At 59.3% G+C, this 20984-nt stretch overlaps 1 protein-coding gene across 1 annotated transcript; it reads right to left on the reverse strand.

The window, feature by feature from the left end:
- Window positions 1-3666: 3666 nt before the first annotated feature.
- Tas1r2 (taste 1 receptor member 2) lies at window positions 3667-19113 on the reverse strand. Its single transcript, XM_026400852.2, has 6 exons — window positions 18923-19113; window positions 16966-17266; window positions 14286-15062; window positions 12283-12492; window positions 5443-5566; window positions 3667-4595 (listed from the first exon to the last, which is right to left on the reverse strand). The coding sequence occupies exons 1-6, from the start codon at window positions 19111-19113 to the stop codon at window positions 3667-3669; spliced, it is 2532 nt and encodes an 843-aa protein (XP_026256637.1).
- Window positions 19114-20984: the final 1871 nt, after the last annotated feature.

Consider the following 20984-nt stretch of genomic DNA (forward strand, 5'->3'; position numbering starts at 1 on the left):
GCCCGCCAGGATGAGCCTCACCACCTCTCCCCACCGGAGGGCGCTGCAGCTTCTGATGAGGAGGGAGCCTGGGGGCCATGGCCCAGGGGTCCCCGATCCCCTGCATCTGCCCGTCCTTCCCTCGGGCAGGCCAGCCTGGGAGGCCCGGAAAGATCAGGTCAGCACCGGCCACTGGGTGGGGTCCCAGGCCTGCACGGAGGCAGAGGGGTGGTGTGAATGACCTCAGCATGTCCTTCCTGACTCTTCAATGGCCCCAACCCACCACCCAACAGCCGTCCCAAGTAGCGATCCCCAAACCCCGTTTCCCTCTCCTCCCCCATCCCACCCCAGAGCCGGTGGTCCCCAGGAAACATTCATGTGGGCCCAGCCCCAAGGCCACCACCAGCCAACACCAGGCCCCGTCCCAGCTCACCTGGGCCTGGTGACAACTCTCCAGGGTCTCCTGGGCTCCTTGGCCAGACCCTTGAGCCCTGGCCCACACCCCGTCTCCTCTCGAAGCCCCAGTTCCTTGATTTGTTGGGCACTAACTGGTGCCGGCTTCCTGTGGGCGCCTCACAGTTTGGGTTCCACTTCAGGAGAATGTCTGGTGCCTGGAGCTGTCCTCAGTGAGCCTCCCGTCCCGGGAGGAGAACAAGAAAGGCTTGAGGCCCGAGCCCTGGGGCTTTAGAAGCCGTGTGTCCCCTAAGGTCAGCGGGGTTCCAGGGTTCTCTCCTCCAGGGGTGGTCCACGAGAAAGGACAGAGAAATGAGGTCATTATCGACTTTTTTCAAAAAAAAAAAAAATTAAACCAAAGCGTCAGAAGCAAGAAAAGAGAATTAAGAGATTAAAGCTCCCTGAGCCGCTGACAATCTGGTCCCAAGGGCGAGGGGGACGGGACACAGCCACCTCCAGGACCAGAATATATGAAGCTGCCCCCCAAATCTCTGAACCCCCCCAGGAAGGAAGTGGGGGTTCCAGAAAGGCCCCAGCAGGCCCTCCTTGGGGTCTGAGAGACACGTCTAGAAAACGGGTAAAGCCACCTCCTGGGCCTGTGAGGGCGTGCCCACCGATGATTGGCAGGTGGGTTAGCCAACGGGGTGGGAAGACCCATCCTGAAGGTGAGCAGCCGAGAGGGGCTGAATGGCACATGTCCAGGACGCTGGAAGTGGCCACCCAGAGGGGACGAGGCTCAGATGCCCAGGGCTGGGCTCCCCCCTCAGACCCGGCTGTTCTTCCTCTCTGGGCTCTCACATCCGGCCACTCCTGGGGCTACCTGGCTTCCTCCCACCCACCTCTCCTCCGGCTTCCCACACCTGCCCCTCCTCCGCACCCCAACTTCCCACACCTGCCCCTCCTCCGCACCCCAACTTCCCACACCTGCCCCTCCTCTGCACCCCAACTTCCCACTCTTCTCCGTCCTTGACGTCTCAATGCATCTCCCCCAAGTCCTCCCTGACCACTGCACCCACCAACCACCTCCCTACCATCTGAGTTCCCTCCCACAGTACAGTCCCTGGCTAGGGACTTCCCATCATGCACAGGGGTTCCTGGACCGGCCAGGCAGGGTCATCCAGTCACTTCATCAGGATGAGGGCTCTGACTGTGGCTCCTGGGCAGGAGTGACCCTGGGTGAGCTCCACAACCTCTTTGAGACCTTTTGTTCCCACCGTCTATAAAATAGGGACCATGACAGTACCTGGCCAGTAGTCTGGTGGGGAATAGTGGATAAAGTAGTAAAATTCTTAGGAGGGAACCTGGCACTCAATGTCACGATGGCATGACTGTATGTACCACTGCAGCCAGCCCCTGCATCCGAGGTATGTGGTATTTGCATTGAGCTAGTCCCACAGGGGACCCAGAGGTGATTTACAGTTTATGGGGAGGCGTGTGTAGGTGACGCAAATACCACCCACTTTACATGAGGCTTTGAGCATCCTCAGATTTGGGTATCCCTGGGAGGCCCTGAAACCAAACCCCTGTGAAGACCAGGAGATATACATCTGTTTCATATTTCTAAACACCTCTTGGGACCTGGCACCCAAAGCGGTACTGATTTCAGGGGGCGGTGGTGAGGGAAGCGGTTGGGAGCGGAAGGAGAGGGTGTCAAAGGTGATCTGCCATCAGGATTCATGGCGCACCTGTTCTGGTTCCAGAAGGAGGCCCAGGGAAGAAAAATAGGCGCCACCCCACCATAATGAAGAAGTGACTTTAAAAAGGAAGGCCACTCCCCCCCCCGCATGCCAGTGACTCTAGCCAAGACCCCACCACCCACTGCCTTGAAGGGTGACAGAGGTGAACCAGGGACCAGGAGGAGGCAGCCCGCCCTCCCCGCTGTCAATCAGCTCATGGAAGCTGTCTCTGCTGGGGTCAGTGCTGGGGTCAGTGCTGGGGTCAGTGCTGGGGTCAGTGCTGGACGAGCTGCGTCACTCCCGGGCAGTGCTGGGAAGGCCCACAGGGCACGCGGATGGGTGCTGCAGGGAGCTCATTCCTCTCCTGAGCAAGGAACCCCTGGTCCCGGCCCTCCCGCCTGCAGGCTGAGTGCCCTGGGCCTGTCACTCCCCGCTCTGGGCAGCACTAGAGGTCTGTGAGCCGAGAGGGGCCAGGCCTGACCCCTGCATCTGGGGAAGCCAGGGCCCCTCAGCTGCTGGAGTCCACCAGGGAGGGTGCTCCCTTGGGCAGACCCACGCCCCACGGCACAGCTTCTCCAGGATGCAGCATGCAGACGTGGCCAGGCCACAGCACGCTGGCTCTGTGGCTGCCCAAGGCCTGTGTCCCCCAGGCAGGGCTGTGGGGACACTGGAGGAGGCTGACTTCCTACAGAGGCCAGCATCGCAGGCCGGGCATGGCGCCCCCTGGAATCTGGCCATGAGAAGGCCACATGCTCACGCTGTCCCTGATGGTGTCCGGGGTGGGTCAGTTTGCAGAAGGTGGCATTTATTGAGCCCCTACAACATTCTCTCTGACCCTCAATGTCCCTCTGAAGGAACGCGTGTTCCCATCTGGAGGTGAGGAAATGAAGGCTCGGGGACAGTAAGTAACTGACCCAAGGTCACGGAGCTGGGTGGGGGCAATGCTGGGACAGAAACCAAGCCCTCAGGGTCCACCTGTCCTTCCTCAGGAAACCTCTGAATACAGAAAGGAAGACCGTCTATTTTGCCAAGAGAGGTTTATTCCCAGACACATATGACGCACCCTCTGTGCCCAGCCGTCACCTAGAACATGGAGGCCCGGTCTGGGCTCTTTGGGAAAGGGATTGACGCCAGGCAGCACGTGGGAGCTCGCACCAACCCCAGCCCCCACCAGCACGGGAAGCTCAGCCTGGAGCATGACTGAGGGCAAGGGGCCGGAGCCTGCAGGTGCCCCATGCGACCACCAGGTGGCGGCAGTGAGCAGCTAAATCAGACTTTGTCCTTGGAGACCCATAGGTCACCTTGGGTCATGTCTACTAGAAGCAAGTGGCAGCGCCTGACAAATGAAACAGCTCAAGGGGAAGGGACAAAGTGTGGACATTTTTAGGCATCCGTCCCCAAGTGGGTAAGCACGGCCAGGCTGCAGAGAACCCCAGAGGAATGCCAAGTGACCGACCGGGGCGAGGTGGGAGTCCTCGGGCATGACAGCCACGTGTCCTTCTGGGACCCTGGCCCCGTCTCCCCTGGCCGAGGCCTCAGGGCAGACCCAGCGGCAGGGCTAGTCCTTCCGCATGGTGTAGCCCTGGATCATGCTGTTGAAGTAGGCCGTGGTGTTGCGCTCGGGGTAGAAGAGGATCAGGTAGCACTTGGGGCCGAAGTACCCCAGGGTGATGGCCAGGAAGTTGAGCACCGTGACCAAGACGTCCATGATGGTGACCAGCACGCCGTCGTGCACCGACATGAAGGTGCAGAGGGAGACGGAGGAGGTGAAGGAGAAGGTCATGCTGAGGGTGATGAACCTGGCCTCGTTGTAGTTGGTGGGCAGCTCCTTGCCCAGGTAGGCGAAGGTGAAGCCCACCACGGACAGCAGCAGGTCCATGCTGGTGTTGAAGAGCAGCCCGTTGCGGTAGTTGGGGTGGCAGGAGACGATCATGACGTGGTGATCCTCGGGGTCGGAGCGGACGGTGGGGTTGGTGCTGGTGCCCAGCATGTTGCCCACCACGATGGCCGTCTTGATGGCCGTCATGAGCGCCACGAAGGCGTAGGGCCCGTGGTAGCGGACCCAGAAGCCGTAGGCCCGCGGGAGGTGGCGGGCCATCTTGAAGACGTACATGATCTGGAAGGAGCGCGCGGTGATGCAGGAGATGCAGATGGTGAAGCAGAGGGTGAAGAAGGCCTGGCGGCACAGGCACCGGAAGACCGAGGGTGGCCCCACGTACACCCACGTCATGGCGTAGGCCAGCAGCAGCGGCCCCAGCATCAGGAAGCACATGGGGCCCCCGGCCGAGCGCACCATGGGCGTCGGGAAGTGCCACCAGAATATGACCAGGATGGCCAGCGTGCTGAGGAAGCCCAGGGCGGCCAGCAGGGCCACGAAGATGGTGGGCGCCTCGTGCCACTCGAGGAAGGTCAGCCGCCGCTGGAAGCAGGAGGTGTCTTTCCTGTCGGACCACGTGGAGCTCGGGCAGGGCTGGCACACATACTCATCTACAAAGACCCACAACAGCCCCGTCAGTGCACCCCGCCTCCGGGCCCAGCCCCAGGCCAGAGACGGTCAGGGCTCCCGCAGGCAGGGTCCACGCCGGCCGTGGCTCTCCCAATGCCCCTGAAACTCCATTCCACAGACGAGGAAACTGAGGCCCAGCCAGGCTACGTGATTTTCCCAAAGCCACACAGCGCAGAAGTTAAAGAGGCAGGATTTGAACCCAGGTCCCCTGGACTCAGAGTCTTCCAACTGCAGTTCCTCCTGAGACCCCGCCTCTGGCGGGAGAGGGATCAACCTCCTCAAGGAACCCCCTCCGTCAGCACTGTCCCTAGCACTGACTGCTGTGGCAAGCACCTGGGCTGGAAGGCCCCGGAGAGAGAGCGGGTGAAAACCAGCCCCTGGGAGGGGAGGGCCCGAGGAACCTTCCAGGAGCTCGGAGGACGAAGCAAGCGCCATCAGTGAAGCCAAAACACAAAAATGTTGGTGCTGGGCTCCGCACCACCCCGGGGGCACACAGTGGCCAGAGAGCGGTGGGCGGGTGCTGCCCAGGTCGGCCGACCGTCCTTCTGTGGGGACAGCCGCTCGCCCGCTCACCTGCGCACCATCAAGGGACACTCTCTGCCCGAAACCCCAGCCCGGGCTGTGTGCAGGGGGAGGACGGCCCTGCTGCTGGCCCCGGGCTGCAGGTCTCATGGCTTCTCCCCCCCAGGTAACCAGGAGCCACACGAGGACTCAGACGTGGTCCCTGGCCTTGGGACCCACACCTCCCCAGGGCAGGCCGGGGCCAGGCAGGTCTGTTGAAGGGTGGGACGGGGCAGGGGTGGGCCCGCGGCCTGGCGGGGGCTGTACCTGAGGTCTGGTTGCGGAAGGTGCCCGGGGGGCAGTCGATGCACTCGAAGCAGCAGGGGTGGATGCCCACCGGCCTCTTCCTCTGTCCCAGCTCACAGTTCTTAGAGCACATGGACGTGGGGACCTGGGGGGGCAAGAGACCCTGAGACCCTTTCCCCACTCGGGGCCTCCCTACTCTCCCCCAAGAGTGGGGTGCTCAGGGGAGGGAAGCCTGGCCCTCTCTAGCAAACGGACAGAGCCTGGAGTCGCCGTCAGACCTGTAGCTTTGAAGGACCCTCTTAGTTTTACCTGCCCGAGACCTAGCCCACCTTCCTCTGCTGAAAGCATTCAACTGTTGAGACAGAGACTCTCTGAGGTTGCTGAGAGAACAGGAGGCAATCTGGAGCTGCTGGCAGCCATCTTGTCACAAGGGGGACAAAGTACCCAAGAGATGGAGAGAGTGAGACCCTGGATCCATCCTTGCCTGAAGCCCCACAGTCTACCTCTAGAGTTTTCAATTGTGTGAGCAATAAATGAACTCTTTGCTACCATGATCTTCTGTCACTTGCCACCAAGACTGTCACGTCCTTCCGGAGGGGCAGGGTTCAGGTAGAGAGAAACAGGTGGACAAGGACATGCATGTTGCCTTCATGGCTGAGATTTCTAGAACCCAGAAGAATCCAGCACAGAGGAGGCCTCCAAGCCTCACACATCGAGAGGACGGAACGCGTGGAAAGGAAACGGTAAGAGCGACAAGGTAGGGGAGGGGGACGTGACAGGAAGCTGCAGATGGTGGCAGTCGGCGTGTGCGGGCCGAGCTGAGGTTTGGAGGGCCCGTTCTGAACTCATCTGTGACACACCAACAATGTGGGGCGGAGGGAGGCAACCAGGGCTGTCAAGTGTGCGAGCAGCCTGCTGGGTTTGGGCTGTGTGAAGATCATTCTGGTGACAAATTAGGACAGTGTCACAGAGTTCACAGAAGAAGAGCCCAGGGCCCAGCAAGGGGAGTCGCCGTGGGACACGGGGCCCCAGCGCCCCCAGCGCCCCCAGCGCCCTCTCTGCTCAACTCTGAAGTCCGGGTCCTCTGAGGTCTCTGTCTTCGTGTTCCACCCCTCCTGTCCTCTCGTGCATGGACATCAGGTGACATTTCCAGATTTCTTGTCACCGTCCCTCACACGCCCATCATGAGAAGGGTCCTCTGGTCTCCTCCGCCGGGCACATGACCTCACACATGCAGGGATGTGTACACCAACACGCACACGCACACACCCCTCACGCAGACCGACCACCGGGCAACATGGCCACGTATCCTCTGCCCACTCCTACACCGGACAGCCTCTTCATCCTCTCCCAGGTAACCAAATCCGTCCTGCCTCGTGCCCTGGAACCTCGTCCTGTAGTCATTCACTCACTCAGAAAGCCACTGGGCACCAGGAATAGAGCAGTGACTCACGGGGACAAAGATCCTGCTCCAAGGGGACTTAGGGGAACAGAGACCCAAACATGAAGTACTACCGTGAGGAAAATCAAAACCGTGCGAGGGGGTAGGGAACGTTGGGGAGCAGCCTGCGATGTCCAATGTGGCCGGTGACAAAGGCCTCACTGAGAGGGTGATCCTGGAGCAGAGACCTAAAGGGAGAGGGAGCACATCGGGGCGCAGGTTGCGGGAAGACTGAGCCCTAATCCCAGGATCCAGGGATGCTGCCCCTCTCCACACACACACCCATCAGGCTCCCGCACGGTAACCGAGGCTCACGCTGCCAAGACCTGCAAGGTGCCCAGACTCTACAAGAAAGAGTCTCTAGGGAAGCCCAAGGGACATGGAAGGAAGTTTTAGCTTATGACCCCACAGTACATAAAACAGTAAAAATAGCCTAACTCCTATCCAGAGAAGCCTAAAATCTCATACTAAAAATATTGACCTCAGTTCCTTTTACCTAGTCCATCACGTCTGGTTTTCACCAAAAAAAAAAAAAAAAAAAAAAATCACAAGGCATGCTAACTGGCAAAAAAACAGTCTGAAAGGACAATACAGTCATTAGAACTAGACTCAGCTATGACCAATATTTGGAATTATCAGAGAAGGGATTTAAAACAACTGATTCATTGGCTAAGAGCTCTACTTGAAAAAGTGGGCAAAACAAGAAATGATGAGTAATGTTGGTAGAAAAATGGAAATTCTAGGGAAGAATGAAAATGTAATGCTAAAAACAAAAAGACCCAAGAAAAATAACAGAAATATAAAGTGCCTCGGTGGGCTCATCGGTGGGCTTGAAGATCTGCCAACGGAAATTTCCCAAACTGAAAAACAAAGAGAAAAACATAGGGGGGTGGGGACCAGAATATCTAAGAACCAGGGAACAATTACATCCCAGAAGGAGAAGAGGTAAATAGCACTTGAGGTAATAGTGGCTGAAAATTTTCCAAAATCAATGACAAACACGAAAGCACAGATTCAGGGAGCTCAAGAACACCAAGCAGAATAAATGCCGAAGGAACTACACTGAACACATTATATTCAAACTGCAATAACAAAGACAAAAATCTCAATGGAAGCCAGAGGGGAGAAATACCAACAAATATGGTTACTAGAAGAAAAGAAAGATATTTTATAATAATAAATACATAGTCCATCAAGAAGATACAGCAACTATAAAATAAACATGTATGCCCCCAACAAAAGAGCCCCAAAATACATAAAGCAAAAAAAAATCAGAATTTTGAAGGTATAGATGATTCAGCATATAATATTCAACAATAGGTAACTTCAGTATTCTACTTTCAGTAATTTACAGAACTAATCAGAAGATCAACAATGAAATAAAAAACTTAAACAGCACCATCAATCAACAAAACCCAAAGAACACCTATACCACTCTTCCTAAGAGCGGTGGGATACATAATCTTCTCAAGTGCATGTGGGACTTGTTTGTGTGGGTCAGCTACCAGTCACTGTAAGAAAATGCCTGAGAAAATCAATTTAGAAGCGAAAATATTTATTTTGGCCCAAGGGTTCATAGGTTTCAGTCTGTGGCCAGCCAACTCCATTATTTCTGGGCCTGAGGGTTGAGGGACTAGGACATCATGGCAGAATGATGTGGTGGGGCAAAGCAGCTCATTTACAGGGTGGCCAGGAAGCAAAAAGACAGGAGGGGGAGAGTCCAGAGACACAGTATACCCTTCAAAGACCCTCAGTGACCCAGGTTTCCCCACTAGGCTCCACCTCCTAAGGTTTCCACCCGCTCCCAATAGAGTCACCAGCTGGGGACCAAGCCTTCCCCACATGAGTCTCTGGGTTCACCCCAGATCCAGCTATGACAGGTCTCTAGGACAGGCTGCATAGCAGGTCACCCAACAACTTTTAATAAATTTAAAAGGATTGAAAAGTTGCCAGGTATGTTCTCCAACCACACCGTAATGAAATCAGAAATCAACAACAGAAGGGCATTCAGAGAATTCAAGACCTTAAGTCACACACCCCTAAACAACAGTGGGTCAAAGTGTTCACAAGGGAAATTAGAAAACACTGGGGCTAATGAAGATTCAAACACAATCCACCTTCACAAAAAGACGACTACGGTCGGACGGAGTCCACTTACACGAGGTCACTGAGGTAGTCAAACTCAGAGACAGGGAGACAGGGGCGGGGGGGGGGGTCATTCCCTGGAAACCCAAAGCTGAGTTTCAGCTTTGCAAGATGAAAAATTTTAGAGAGCTGTGGCCCAGACCCATCACTATATTGTACACTTAAAAATGGCGAAGACGATGAATCTGATATGTTTTTACCATAATGAATAATTTCAAAATTTTAAAACAGACCCGATCTTATGGGGAGCCGTGAAAATAATATTTGGAGTAGTTATAAAAATAAATATTCTTAAAAAGATGTCAAATCACTAACATTCGCTAGCTTATCACGCAGTTAAATTTACTCTGCTGCTCTCTGTCACAGGTAGGCTGCGTGGAGCTTGGTCACCTTGACCTGGCAGGTCACCTGGTCCACGGTAGCCATCTTCATGCTATCAGGACCTGTGAGTAGGAAGTAGCCAGTACTTTTTTTTTGGTATCAGGGATTGAACTCAGGGCACTCGACCACCGAGCCCCATCCCCAGCCCTGTTTTGTATTTTATTTACAGTCAGGGCCTCATTTAGTTGCATAGTGCCTCACTTTTGCTGAGGCTGGCTTTGAACTTGCGATCCTCCTGTCTCAGCCTCCCTAGCCGCTGGGATGACAGGTGCGCGCCACTGCTCCCGGCACCAGTATTTTTTATTTATGTCCAAGGAAGAGCTGCAGATGCCAGAGGGTAGAAGAACAACCCTGGAGCTTAGGGGACACCGCTTAGGGTCCAGTGGTCTGGGGAATGCCAGGCATCCTTTCTAAGGTGGGAGACTGGTCACCCCTGCCCGCCTGCCGTGACAGTAGGGCTCTTGGTGAACTGGTTGTTTGGATTTGGGGAATGCACAAATTGCTCTTGGAAATTAACCTGAAAAAGCTGTCCCCTCTTTACCAGGTGGTTCAGGGGCTCCCGGTTTCAAAGCACAGAAAGTCACAGGCTCAGACAAAGAAAGCCCTGGCTCTGTGCCGGCCCCTTAGGGTGGGACACCAAGCAGATGTGACCATCTGAGTGTGGATGTGGGTGGACGAATCCAACCCCAGAGTCCTGCTGGGCTGTCCCGGACCCTGAGCACCTGACCCCAGGACGCCAGGGGACCATCAGCTTCTCAGGCCCGGGCCGGGGCAGGAACCACAGAAGGAGACGGCACGAGAGCCGCCATGGGCACGAGGAAACGCCTCGTGTCGGTGCCTGGGACTCCCGTCCCGGCCTGGGCTCCCTCTCCCGTGGTCAGCCCAGCCCAACGCCGAACCGTCCCACAGCGGAGACCAACGTTGAGCCCCTCGGTGGCCCCGTTCCTGAGGCAGAGAACCGGCCACTCGCTTCCGACCCCGGCCACCCTCATCCAGGTGCTCAGACTGAAGGACGTCCTCCCGGGACCCCACACACCTCAGGGGAGGGGGTGGCGTGCCAAGGCTCAGCAGGCTGCCTTCAGGGTCACGCCTGTGGGTGGGGACACTGCCCTGGGGGGTGAGGTACACACTGAATGGCAGGCGTCCAGGGCTGCGGCACCGGGAGCTGGGTCTGGCGGGCCCTCGGGGAGGAGAGGGCACCCACCACTATTCTCAGGGGCCCATTGTGGACTTGGCACGTCGCCTCCGACCATCCTAGACGGTAGGAGGCAGGATCCCGGTCCCCACAGGGGATGCCCACCACAAGCACCACAGGGCTCTGCGGTCACCGCCTGGCATTCTGGGGTCCTGTGCCAGTGAATGGCAAGCCCCAGAGAGGAGGAAGTATGAGGGCCCAGAGAGGGGTGGGTGGAAGGGTGGTCTGGAGTCTGGGGCACTCACGGGGAGCCTTGGGGTCACTGCTAAGGCGGAGCTGCAGCAGGTGCAGCCCACAAGGACGAGGCGGCTGAGGGCTCAGGCCCCTGATCTAGAAGCTGTGGCACTCACAGGGGACCCGGAAACACAGGGACCCGGAAACAACTCCCACTGACTCCTGGCCAGGGGACGGCAGCCAGCAGGTCAGTGCTGCCCTCTTCCGTCCCTTGCGGGCAAGGTGGCTCCTCAGTAGGACCTGGGAAGATGGAGCTCCACTGGCTCAGGCAGTGTCCAATGGAGGACCTCACTGGGACTGACCGTCCCTCCTCCCTAGTGGACTCTCTCCATCCCCAAGGAGAATAATCTGGGCTCATCTCCTATCTCAGATTTCTGGGGAGACCCAGGCTCATACAGGGGGATGCAGGGGGCTCTGCCTGCTGTGTCCCCTTGAAGTCCTAACCCCCAGGACCTCAGTAGGTGGCCTGATGGGAAACAGGGTCACCGCAGACACATTAAGTTAAGGACATATGAAAATAGGGTGGTCCGTAACCCTCTATGACTGGTGCCCTTCTACAGAGGGGACATTTGACTTCAGACGCACAGAGGAGAACAGGAGGCCTAGCGAAGGGGAAGAGGAGATGGAGGTGGAGCGTCCACAGGTCAGGTTTGCCAGAGAGTGACGGAAGCCTCCAGAAGCCAGGAGGGGCCCGCAGCCTCACGGCCCTGTGCAGGAACCAGCCCGCGACAGCTGAGCTCAGGCTTCCAGCCCAGGACTGTCTGCTTCCGCCCGGTGCTCGCTGCAGCCCCAGGGACCAACAAAGGTCTCCACCTGGCCCACTCCCTCACAGTCCCCCTCAAGAAGCTCAGGAACCAGCAGCCCCAGGCTCCTCTGGAACCAGGGAGAGGGACAAAGGATCTTGGAGATGCGTCTAGGTCCTGGTCCCCTCCCCAACTCCACCAGGCTGCTCTCTATTTCACTGGGCCTGCAGAATTCTGAGGGTCTCTTTTCCAAAGAGGGTAAAACAAAATAGCTGCCAATGGGCAGTCACCAGACACAGTCCAGGGCCTGGCTACCAGGACAAAGCAGGAGACTTCAAGGACAGGCTGAGCAGAGTTCTATACACAGGGAAGCTCCACTGGGGACAAGCTGTGCGGGCTTAGGCAAGTCAAGCCACCTCTCTGTGCCTTCAGTGTCCTAACCCATAAATTGGGAAGATGCTAGCCTCCATCCCCTGGGGAATGACAGGAGAACTGAAGTCCTTGGCACACACAAGCTCAGTGAAGTTGACTTGGCAGAGGCCCCTGCACCCCCCGACCACCCAGTTCTCCATCAACAGGGAAGGACAGGACCCAGAATGTAGGACAAACAGAGATCCCCACCCCACCCACCCACGCTGACTTCCGGTTCCCTCCTGATATAAAGGGCCCTGCCACCCCAGCACAAGCGCCCAGGCCACCCACTGCCGGTGCCCGGGGCTGACCGTGTTGTTGTGGGCGTGCCAGGAGATGTTGTGGATGTTCCTGAGCCGCCGCTCCGAGGGGTAGTAGGAGGCGACGCTCGGGAAGGGGTTCAGTGGCAGATCCCACCGCCACTGGATGACTTCCAGGCTCATGGGCACGTCCCCTTGCTGGTCAAAGAAGATCTGGTTGCCCAGGAGGGTGAAGTTGACCTTCCAGATCTTCTCGAGTAGCTGGAGCGGTCAGTGGGAGGGAGAGAGAAGCGAAGCCAGCATCAGTCTGGTCAGTCCTGAGCGAGGGCACCACCCACCACCGCGGGCTCCACCCACCACCGCGGGCCCCACCCACCACCGCGGGCCCCACCCACCACCGCGGGCCCCACCCACCACCGCGGGCTCCACCCACCACCGCGGGCCCCACCCACCACCGCGGGCTCCACCCACCACCGCGGGCTCCACCCACCACCGCGGGCCCCACCCACCACCGCGGGCCCCACCCACCACCGCGGGCCCCACCCACCACCGCGGGCCCCACCCACCACCGCGGGCTCCACCCACAACGGCGGGCTCCACCCACCACCGCGGGCCCCACCCACCACCGCGGGCCCCACCCACCACCGCGGGCTCCACCCACCACCGCGGGCCCCACCCACCACCGCGGGCCCCACCCACCACCGCGGGCTCCACCCACCACCGCGGGCCCCACCCACCACCGCGGGCTCCACCCACAACGGCGGGCTCCACGTCTGTAAATCCGGGCAGGAAGTCCTCAGAAAGAAGCCATGTGGGAGGCTCTGGGGTCCGAGGGCTCTGGCCTTGGAATCAGGAGCACTGGGGGGTCCAGACCGCAGCTCTACCACTTGCCCTGAGGTCCCACACCTGTCACTTAACCTCTCGGAACACAGTCTCCTCTTCTCCAGAGTGGGAGCAGCAGGGCCCTATGTCTTCTGGGCTCTGAGTTAATCTACACTAGGGGCATACAGAGTGCCTGAGAAACAGCACAGACTCTGGTCCCCGGGACCGTGTGTCCCTTTCCCCTGTCAGTCACCACGGTCATCCTCAAGAGGCCTAGAGCCCACTGTGTCTCTCACCCACAAAGGCCAGCAGGGGATTGCCCTGCTCCCTGGGTCCTCCCTGCCTCCCCACTCCTGGGGTCAGCTCTGGTTGTAGTCCCTACACGCCCCCAGAGACTGGTACTCACTGGAGCATGCTCTGAACGGGGCATCCTCTGGCCTGAATTCCAGTCCTGCCTCTTGTCTTCAATTTTCTGTGTGACTTTGAGCAAGTCACTGAACCTCTTTGGGCTGACCCCAAAACAGCCTCCAGCTGAGATAGCCTACCAATCTGTCTCCTAGATTTTCTCCTCCAGAGATGGGATGATCTGTTGGGCTACAGGGGATCCAGGGCCCCCTGCATCTCAGGGTCTGGCAGAGTGAAAGATCCCTAAGCCTAGTGTCCTCCCTTCCCTGCTCAGGGGGTGAGGTCCTGGCTCTGGACCTGTTGAAGAGCAGAGATGTCCAGTAGCAAAGCACAGCACGTGCCTCTCCAACTCCCCTCTCTCTGCTTCCCCGACCCTCGGTAAAACCTTCCCCAGGCCGGAAGGCTTCCTGGTGGGCTGTGTGGGTGTGAACGCAGAAAAACACAGACTGAGATTCCAGGTCAGAATCGAGGCCACGCAGAACAGGATGCAGGCCTCAGGGAGCCCGTGGGGAGCACAAGCCCTTCCCCAGGCCCTCAACCCCGGAGACCCTGCAGGGGACACTGAAGAGCCCCCTGCCCCTGGGACTCATTCCAGCAAATTCTGCCTGAATCTCCAAGGACAGACTGACTCTCTTGGATGGCAACTGATTTTAAAAGGAATTTTGCTTGGGTACCAGGAAGTACTCGGGTTCTATGCATCCGGAGCCTAGTGATGCCCGTGGCCTCTCGCACCCTTTGCCCAGTGCCCCGGGAGTCAGGGCAGCCTGGCACGGAGGCAGGCAGCGCCCCGTGGCAGAGTGGAGTCTGTCCTGCCCCTCGGGCCTCACCCGCCAGGGGTAGACCACCTCCTTGGCACAGTGGGTCTGGGTGCAGCCCAGGAGGCTGTGCAGGGCGTGGGCCACGGCGTAGACGGCCGAGTACACGCTGTAGACCACGCGCTCCCCGGAGCTGGTGAGGATGGTGTTGAAGGACTCGGTGATGTTCAAGCAGGCATCGCACTCCTGGTTGCAGGTGGCCCACGAGCTGGTCATGTTGGGGGGCGGCGGTCCGTCCTGAGCGCGGCGCACGCGGAACTCGCTGAAGCCCAGCATGGGCACCTTCTGGGTGGTGATGCCCAGGAAGGTGCCCGTGTGGCGCAGCTCGGTGAGGTTGTACAGGACAGGGTCGATGGCCCAGGACTCGGAGGCGATCCACACGGTGTTGGTGATGTTCCAGCGCAGCACATGGTCGAAGAAGACGTGCAGGGCCAGCTCGGGGGAGAAGACCACCACCACGCTCGCCGTGGTCTGCTTCAGCTTGAGCAGGATGCGGCTCAGGTGCGCCTGCTGGTCGGGCGTCAGCGTCTGGTCGGGCTCGGGCATGGGCAGCACCTCCTGGAAGGCGATGCAGATGTCGCTGCCCTCCGCCAGCCGGTCGCCCAGCCGCTGGCTGTTGTCCCGGCCATAGTCGTCGTTGCTCACCAGCACCACGATCCAGTTCCAGCCAAAGTGGAGCATCAGCTGCACCATGGCTTCGATGTGGTGGCTGGCGCTGGGCACCGTGCGCAGCATGGCCGGGTAGCGCTGCTTGTCACGCAGCTGGTCAGAGATGGCGCTGTAGGTGATCTGCCGGAGAGAGGGGCCCTTGGCGTTAGTGAGGTGCCCACGGGGAAGGGGGTCCACGTGCCGTCATCACCTTGGTGACATTTGGGGAACACGTGCTGCAAGCCACTCCAGGGCTGGGCAGTCACATCAGCACTGTCAGGGTCCTGCAGTCACACGTAAGCACCTACTGTGTGCTGCACCGGCTAGGTACTTTACATCAGCAGCATCGTGATGATATCATTGCAATAGCACTTATTGAGCACCTACTGTGTGCCGCACCGGCTAGGTGACACTCACCATCATCATCACAGTCAGCAGCAGACAAACACTTGGCTAGGCATTGTTATCCTCCCCACCACCCAGCAACATTTCCTGAGCACCTACTGTGTGTCCCTGAGCACCTCTGTCATCAGCAGGCCCATCCGCAGGTCCCCTCTCTTCCCCTGACCTCCCGCCCCTCACTCTTGGCTTTGTCCCTGATGCGCCTTCTGTTCCCTTTGTGTTGCTGGTTTTTTTCCATCTGTCATCCTTCCCGGGGTGACCCCACACCGCCCGGTGGCGCCAAACACTGTTTCCATGCCAACACTCCTGGCATCCACCAGGCTCAGGCCTCTCAAAACCTCAAACCGACCTCTCAAACCTCATGCGCCCTGACTGCGCTGAAATCCCACGAGGGACCTGCCACCCCACCACCCCCAGGCCCAGTCGGGCCATCGTCATCCCCGGCCTGGACTTCCACCTGGTCCTCCCGCCTTCCCCCGCGCAGCCCGGCCGACCCCACGCACACAGGCCATCACACTGATGCTCGGTGCAGAGACCCTCAAGCCTCCTGGCGTCACTCGGGCAAAGCCAGAGGCCTTCAGTGGCCCCCAAGGGGCCCATCGTGTGCCCAGCCCCTGCCTCCCTGACTCCTCCTGGTCCCCCACGGGGTCCTGGTCGCCCAGTTCTGTCATCACAGTGGGGGGCTCGGGGTCTGGGCAGCTGCTTGCTCCTGAAGGTGCTTCTCCCAGGTGCCCTGAGCCCCTCCCTGTTGAAGCCTGCACCCTCCCTGCACCCCGTCTCCCCCTCTGCTCCTGCCTCCCGCCCCACTGCTCAACTTCGCCCTTTATCTGCTGAGCGACCCGCCTTGGAACATTCTGGAGCACTGATTATTTCACCTGTTGTCTCCCTCCCACTAGAAGACAGACCCCAAGAGGACAGTGGCCTTTGCTTCTTTGGTTCCCGGCTGTATCCCCAGCACCTGCCACAGTAGGCGCTCAAGAAATAGCTGTTCCCTGAATGACAGGCTGGCTTCAGTCCTGGACTAGATGCTTCCCATACAAACAGGAACACTTCCTGAGCACCTACTAAGTGTCAAGACCCTGAGTGAGGTGCTTTTACTTGGTAAAAACTACAGCAACGATTCCAGTTGTTGTAACAACCTACTGAGTGCCAAGCCTTATGCCAGCTGCTCTCTGATGAGTAGACACTCTAAACCAGTACTGGGCCGGGCACTCTCGATCATGATGACGATGACAGTCTTAACAGTGGTTACGCTAATGGCACTTTCCTGAGGACCCCCCATGGGGCAGATCTTGTGCTGGGCACTTTCACAGAACATAGAGCACCTTCCGAGCGTTCATTCCTGAGCTCTACTTAATAACCATAGCATTACTGACCACCTACTATGCTCTGGAAACTCTTGCGGGTCAGACTTCACTCTGCAGACAGGCCTCTCACTTTACAAGTGGGGAAACAGGCTCAGGGGTCTGCCCAGGCCGCACAGCAGCTGCGACTCGGCCAAGATGCACCCCAGGCCCGTCGGCCTCCAAAGCCTGGGCGGCCTCCCCCAGGCTGGGTCTGGTGGGGGAGGGTTCGGAGCCTCCTGGGTCACCAGCTTTCTGTCCCCTGCCCCGCCCCTTCCCCCAGGGTCCGGCAGCCTCACCTGTGGGAGGAGAAAGAGGGAGAGGAAGTTGGCCACCGTCTTGGTGGACTCGGAGTTGTCAGGGCCAATGACAGCCACCACGCGGGGCACGTAGTCGCTGTAGTCCTCGAGGATGGGCAGGAAGTAGTCCTCCTGTGCCAGGAAGTAGAGCACGGGCTGCACGTTGTTGGAGAGGTAGCAGATGTCCACTATCTCGTAGCCCAGCAGCAGGCCGGGCAGCAGGCTGCTGTGGTTGTTGATCTCCTCCACCGCGAAGCGCATGGCCTGCATCAGGTTGTAGCCCAGCACCTTCAGGTCGTACCTGGGGGCCACGGCCAGGTGAGGCGGAGCGGGCCGAGCAAGGAGGGGAGAAGAGCAGAGGGAGAGCCAGCCCTCCTCCCCCCACGAGAAAGCCAAGCCCCAACCAAGAGGAGCCGCTCCGGAAAGTTCTGCACAGTCCTGCCACCATACCATATCCCAGGGTCACTCTTGTCCCTGTGACCCCCACACCGAGATCCCTGTAGCCACCCTCACCCACAGACAACTCCATTATCTATTGTCACTATCATCACCCCATACATGTTATGGCCACCATTGTCATCACCACCACCATCGCCACCATCACCACGATCACCATGACCACCACCACCACCATCACCACCATCACCATGACCACCACCACCATCACCATCACCACCATCATCACCACCACCACCATCGCCACCATCACCACCATCACCACCATCATCATCACCACCACCACCATCATCATCACCACCATCACCACCACCACCACCATCACCACCATCACCATGACCACCACCACCATCACCATCACCACCATCATCACCACCACCACCATCGCCACCATCACCACCACCACCACCATCATCATCACCACCATCACCACCACCACCATCATCACCACCACCACCATCATCACCATCACCACCATCGCCACCACCATCACCACCACCACTGTCACCATCATCACCATCACCACCATCATCATCACCACCATCACCACCACCACCACCACCATCATCATCACCACCACCACCATCACCACCACCACCACCACCACCACCACCACCATCACCACCACCACCACCACCACCACCACCACTGTCACCATCGCTACCACTGTCGCCCTCAGCACCAGCACCAGCCCCACAGTGCCCCTCCACCAGCACCACGGCATCAACAGCATCAGTCTCGACACCCACGCCTGCCACCAGCCTCGCCGTCACTAGACTGCCCTTCACGTCACAGCATCAGAAGACCCAGCTCCTCGCTCGGTGTCATCACCAGCTCCTTCCCTCGCCACTCGGCCCACCCTGTCATCTGGTGCTCTGTCACTGGGGTGCACCTGTGGTCAGCCCTCGGCCGCCTTCCTCCCTGCCCCCCCCTCTGCCCCCTGGAGCGCTCCCCTTCTGTGACAGGGTCACCATGTCATCCCAGGCTGGCTCCAGCGTCTGGCCTCGTGCTGGCAGGAAGATGTCCCCCCAATGTCCCGGTGGACTGTCATCCCGAGGGGCTCATGGAGGAGGAGCCGAGGAGACCCCCTGCAGCCCTGGAAGCCCCCTGCCCCCTGGAACCGCAGGCCTCTCGTCCACCTGAGAACCCGCTGAGGAGACCACACCTGCCTCCCAAGGGCAGGCCCCGTCTGACCAGCTGGGTGGCCTCCCTGGCCTCCCCCATTGCCAAGGTGGGAAGAACGGGTCTCTAGGACCCCTCGAAGCTCCAGTGTCCTGTAACGCCACAGACAGACGTGACATTGGGAGGACCCAGGTCTCAGGGTCACAAAACGCCATCGTCAGAGATTCAGTTATGTGGACTGTGCATGGCCTCCCGGGGCACCTGCAGGCTGGACCCAGACGAGGGGACCCGAGACGAGCCCCCCAAGGCCTCACCCTGGCCCAGCCCTGGCTCCCCACCCAACGCCCGCCACCGCGCCCAGCGTCCCACCAAGACTCACTCCTCGCACTTGGGCACCTGCAGGACGTCGAGATGGGCAGGGCCCTTCATGTTGGCATGGAGGGTGAAGAGGCCCCCCAGCAGGTAGTCCCCAGCCAGATAGAACTCGGAGTTCTCGCTGGTCCGGGTCGGCCCGGCCAGGACCTGCAGCAAGAAGATCAGGGAGGGGAACGTCCTCCCCGGGCGCCCCATGGCCCTGAAGTGACGGTGTCGGGAGGAGGCTCTGCCTCCCTGGGGAGCCGGAGGCTAGACCCAGGACATTTGCACAGACATTTACATAGCGACGGTCCTGCTGCTGACCCTGGGGCACCAGGACAGGTGGGGGGCTTCCAGGGCTCTGGGACAGGAGAGGAGACCAGAACTAGGGAGTCCTTCCTGAGAGCACAGGGTGGCCTGGGAGAGGACCCCATTTGGAGGGAGAAGACCCTATGACCCGGCCACAGCCTCACTCCTGCCACTTGGCTGGGAACAAGTTTCTTGTCCCTGACGTTCAACATTTCAAAGTTAAGGGCCCCGGCACTCCCAGGAGACGGGACAGGTGCCAAAAGACCCCAAGAGCCCAGCCAGACCAGGCCTGGCACAGGACCTGGCCCACGGGGTGCTCCAGTGGCCTCCGTCAGCAAGAGCCAGGCATCAGGACGGCCTGCCGCCCCATCTCCTTCAGTGCCCCCCACAGCCAGGCTGTCCCCACCCCCACTCAGGCGCCGAGGAGCTGGAACTCAGCAGGGCTGGGGCTCGGGCCACGCAGTGTGACTTCATGGCAGGTCACCCGCCTGCCATTCCATGTGACATCACGGGGTTACTGTTCCGGGGCCTCGCTCCTGACAGCCACATGGTCAGCCAGCCCCCCCCCCCCAGCTCTGTGATGAGCCCCTCCGAGTGCCCACCAGGACTTGGATGGAGGAGACGCCACCAGGGCACACAGAAGGCCTGTCCACACGGCCAGGACAGGGCCTGGCAGAGCCTCAGGGGGCAAATCCAACTGCTCAGAGCTGACCCTGACATTCACCTCTGGTGGGGTCCAGGGTGCTGATGGGAGAGGGGCTCCAAGATACGAAGAGGTGACAGAGACAGGTGACAGGTGACCTCTGTTGAGCTCCTCCTCCTCCAAGACACTGCCCCACACCTGTTCAAGGATCCGCTGGGCAGCAAAGCCCTCACCTGCACGTGACCAGGACCTGTTACCGGCCTCGCCTTGCAACCCGTTCCTGCTGGGAACCCCGAGGCAGCGCGACTCTGACGGCTTTTATTTGACATCAGCCTGGCTGTGTGACCAAAGGCAGGCTGGTTAACCTCTCTGAGGCTCTGTTTCCTCCCCATTGAAATAAGGATCACGACTCGTCTCATGGGACGGTGGAGTGGGAATTAAATAAAATAGCATCTGCAAACAGCAGGGAGCAGAGCAGGCCCCGGAGAAAGGGGAGACGGCCAAAGTGCTAGGTTGTCCCTTCTTGTAACAAAACGGACAGCCACCAGGGACACCCCTGGCTCCTTCCCCAGCTGAGTGTCCCTCTGTGCCCCCAAAGTGTCTCAAAGTTGCCCTGAGGAAGTGGGGTGTCTTCAGCAGCTCCAGAGCGGGGGCACCCCCTCCTGGCCAATGTCCTCGAGGTGAGACCGTGGGCATTTGAAATCAGTAGCAGTGGCGGCCGCGCCTGGGACCCCAGCGAGTCGGGAGGCGGAGGCAGGAGGATCGCAAGCTCCAGGCAGCCTGGCCAACCCTCGAGAGCTCGTCTCAAAATGAAAACCAACAGGACCGGGGGCTGGAGCTTGGTGGGTTCAATCCCTGTCCCTGAGAAAAACACAGAAAACCAGCCAGCGAGGCCTGGACTCGGGGTTCCCTGGTGATCTTGGGCCCGTCCTTGACCCAGGGCCCACGTAAACCTGTGCCCCACCAGGGGGAGGGGGACAGTGCTGCCCTCCCCCCACTCGGTGCCCCCTCAAGACAGGTGTTGGAGGAGGGTCGGCTCCTGGCACAGCCACAGGGAGGCGCTGTGACTGCAGCACGTGTCATTTGTGAGGTCACAGGAGCTGGGGGTCCTGGGATGCTCTGGAGCTGAGGACAC

The sequence above is a fragment of the Urocitellus parryii genome, chromosome 11 (assembly GCF_045843805.1).
Source record: "Urocitellus parryii isolate mUroPar1 chromosome 11, mUroPar1.hap1, whole genome shotgun sequence".
NCBI classification, from domain to species: domain Eukaryota; kingdom Metazoa; phylum Chordata; class Mammalia; order Rodentia; family Sciuridae; genus Urocitellus; species Urocitellus parryii.

Coding starts and splice junctions, on each gene's coding strand:
- Tas1r2 (XM_026400852.2), bottom strand. CDS start 19,113: ATGGGGCGCCCGGGGAGGACGTTCCCCTCCCTGATCTTCTTGCTGCAG. Junction 17,267..18,922: donor CAGGTGCCCAAGTGCGAGGA/GTGAGTCTTGGT, acceptor CGTGGCCCCCAG/GTACGACCTGAAGGTGCTGG. Junction 12,493..14,285: donor AGGTGGTCTACCCCTGGCGG/GTGAGGCCCGAG, acceptor TGACCGCTCCAG/CTACTCGAGAAGATCTGGAA.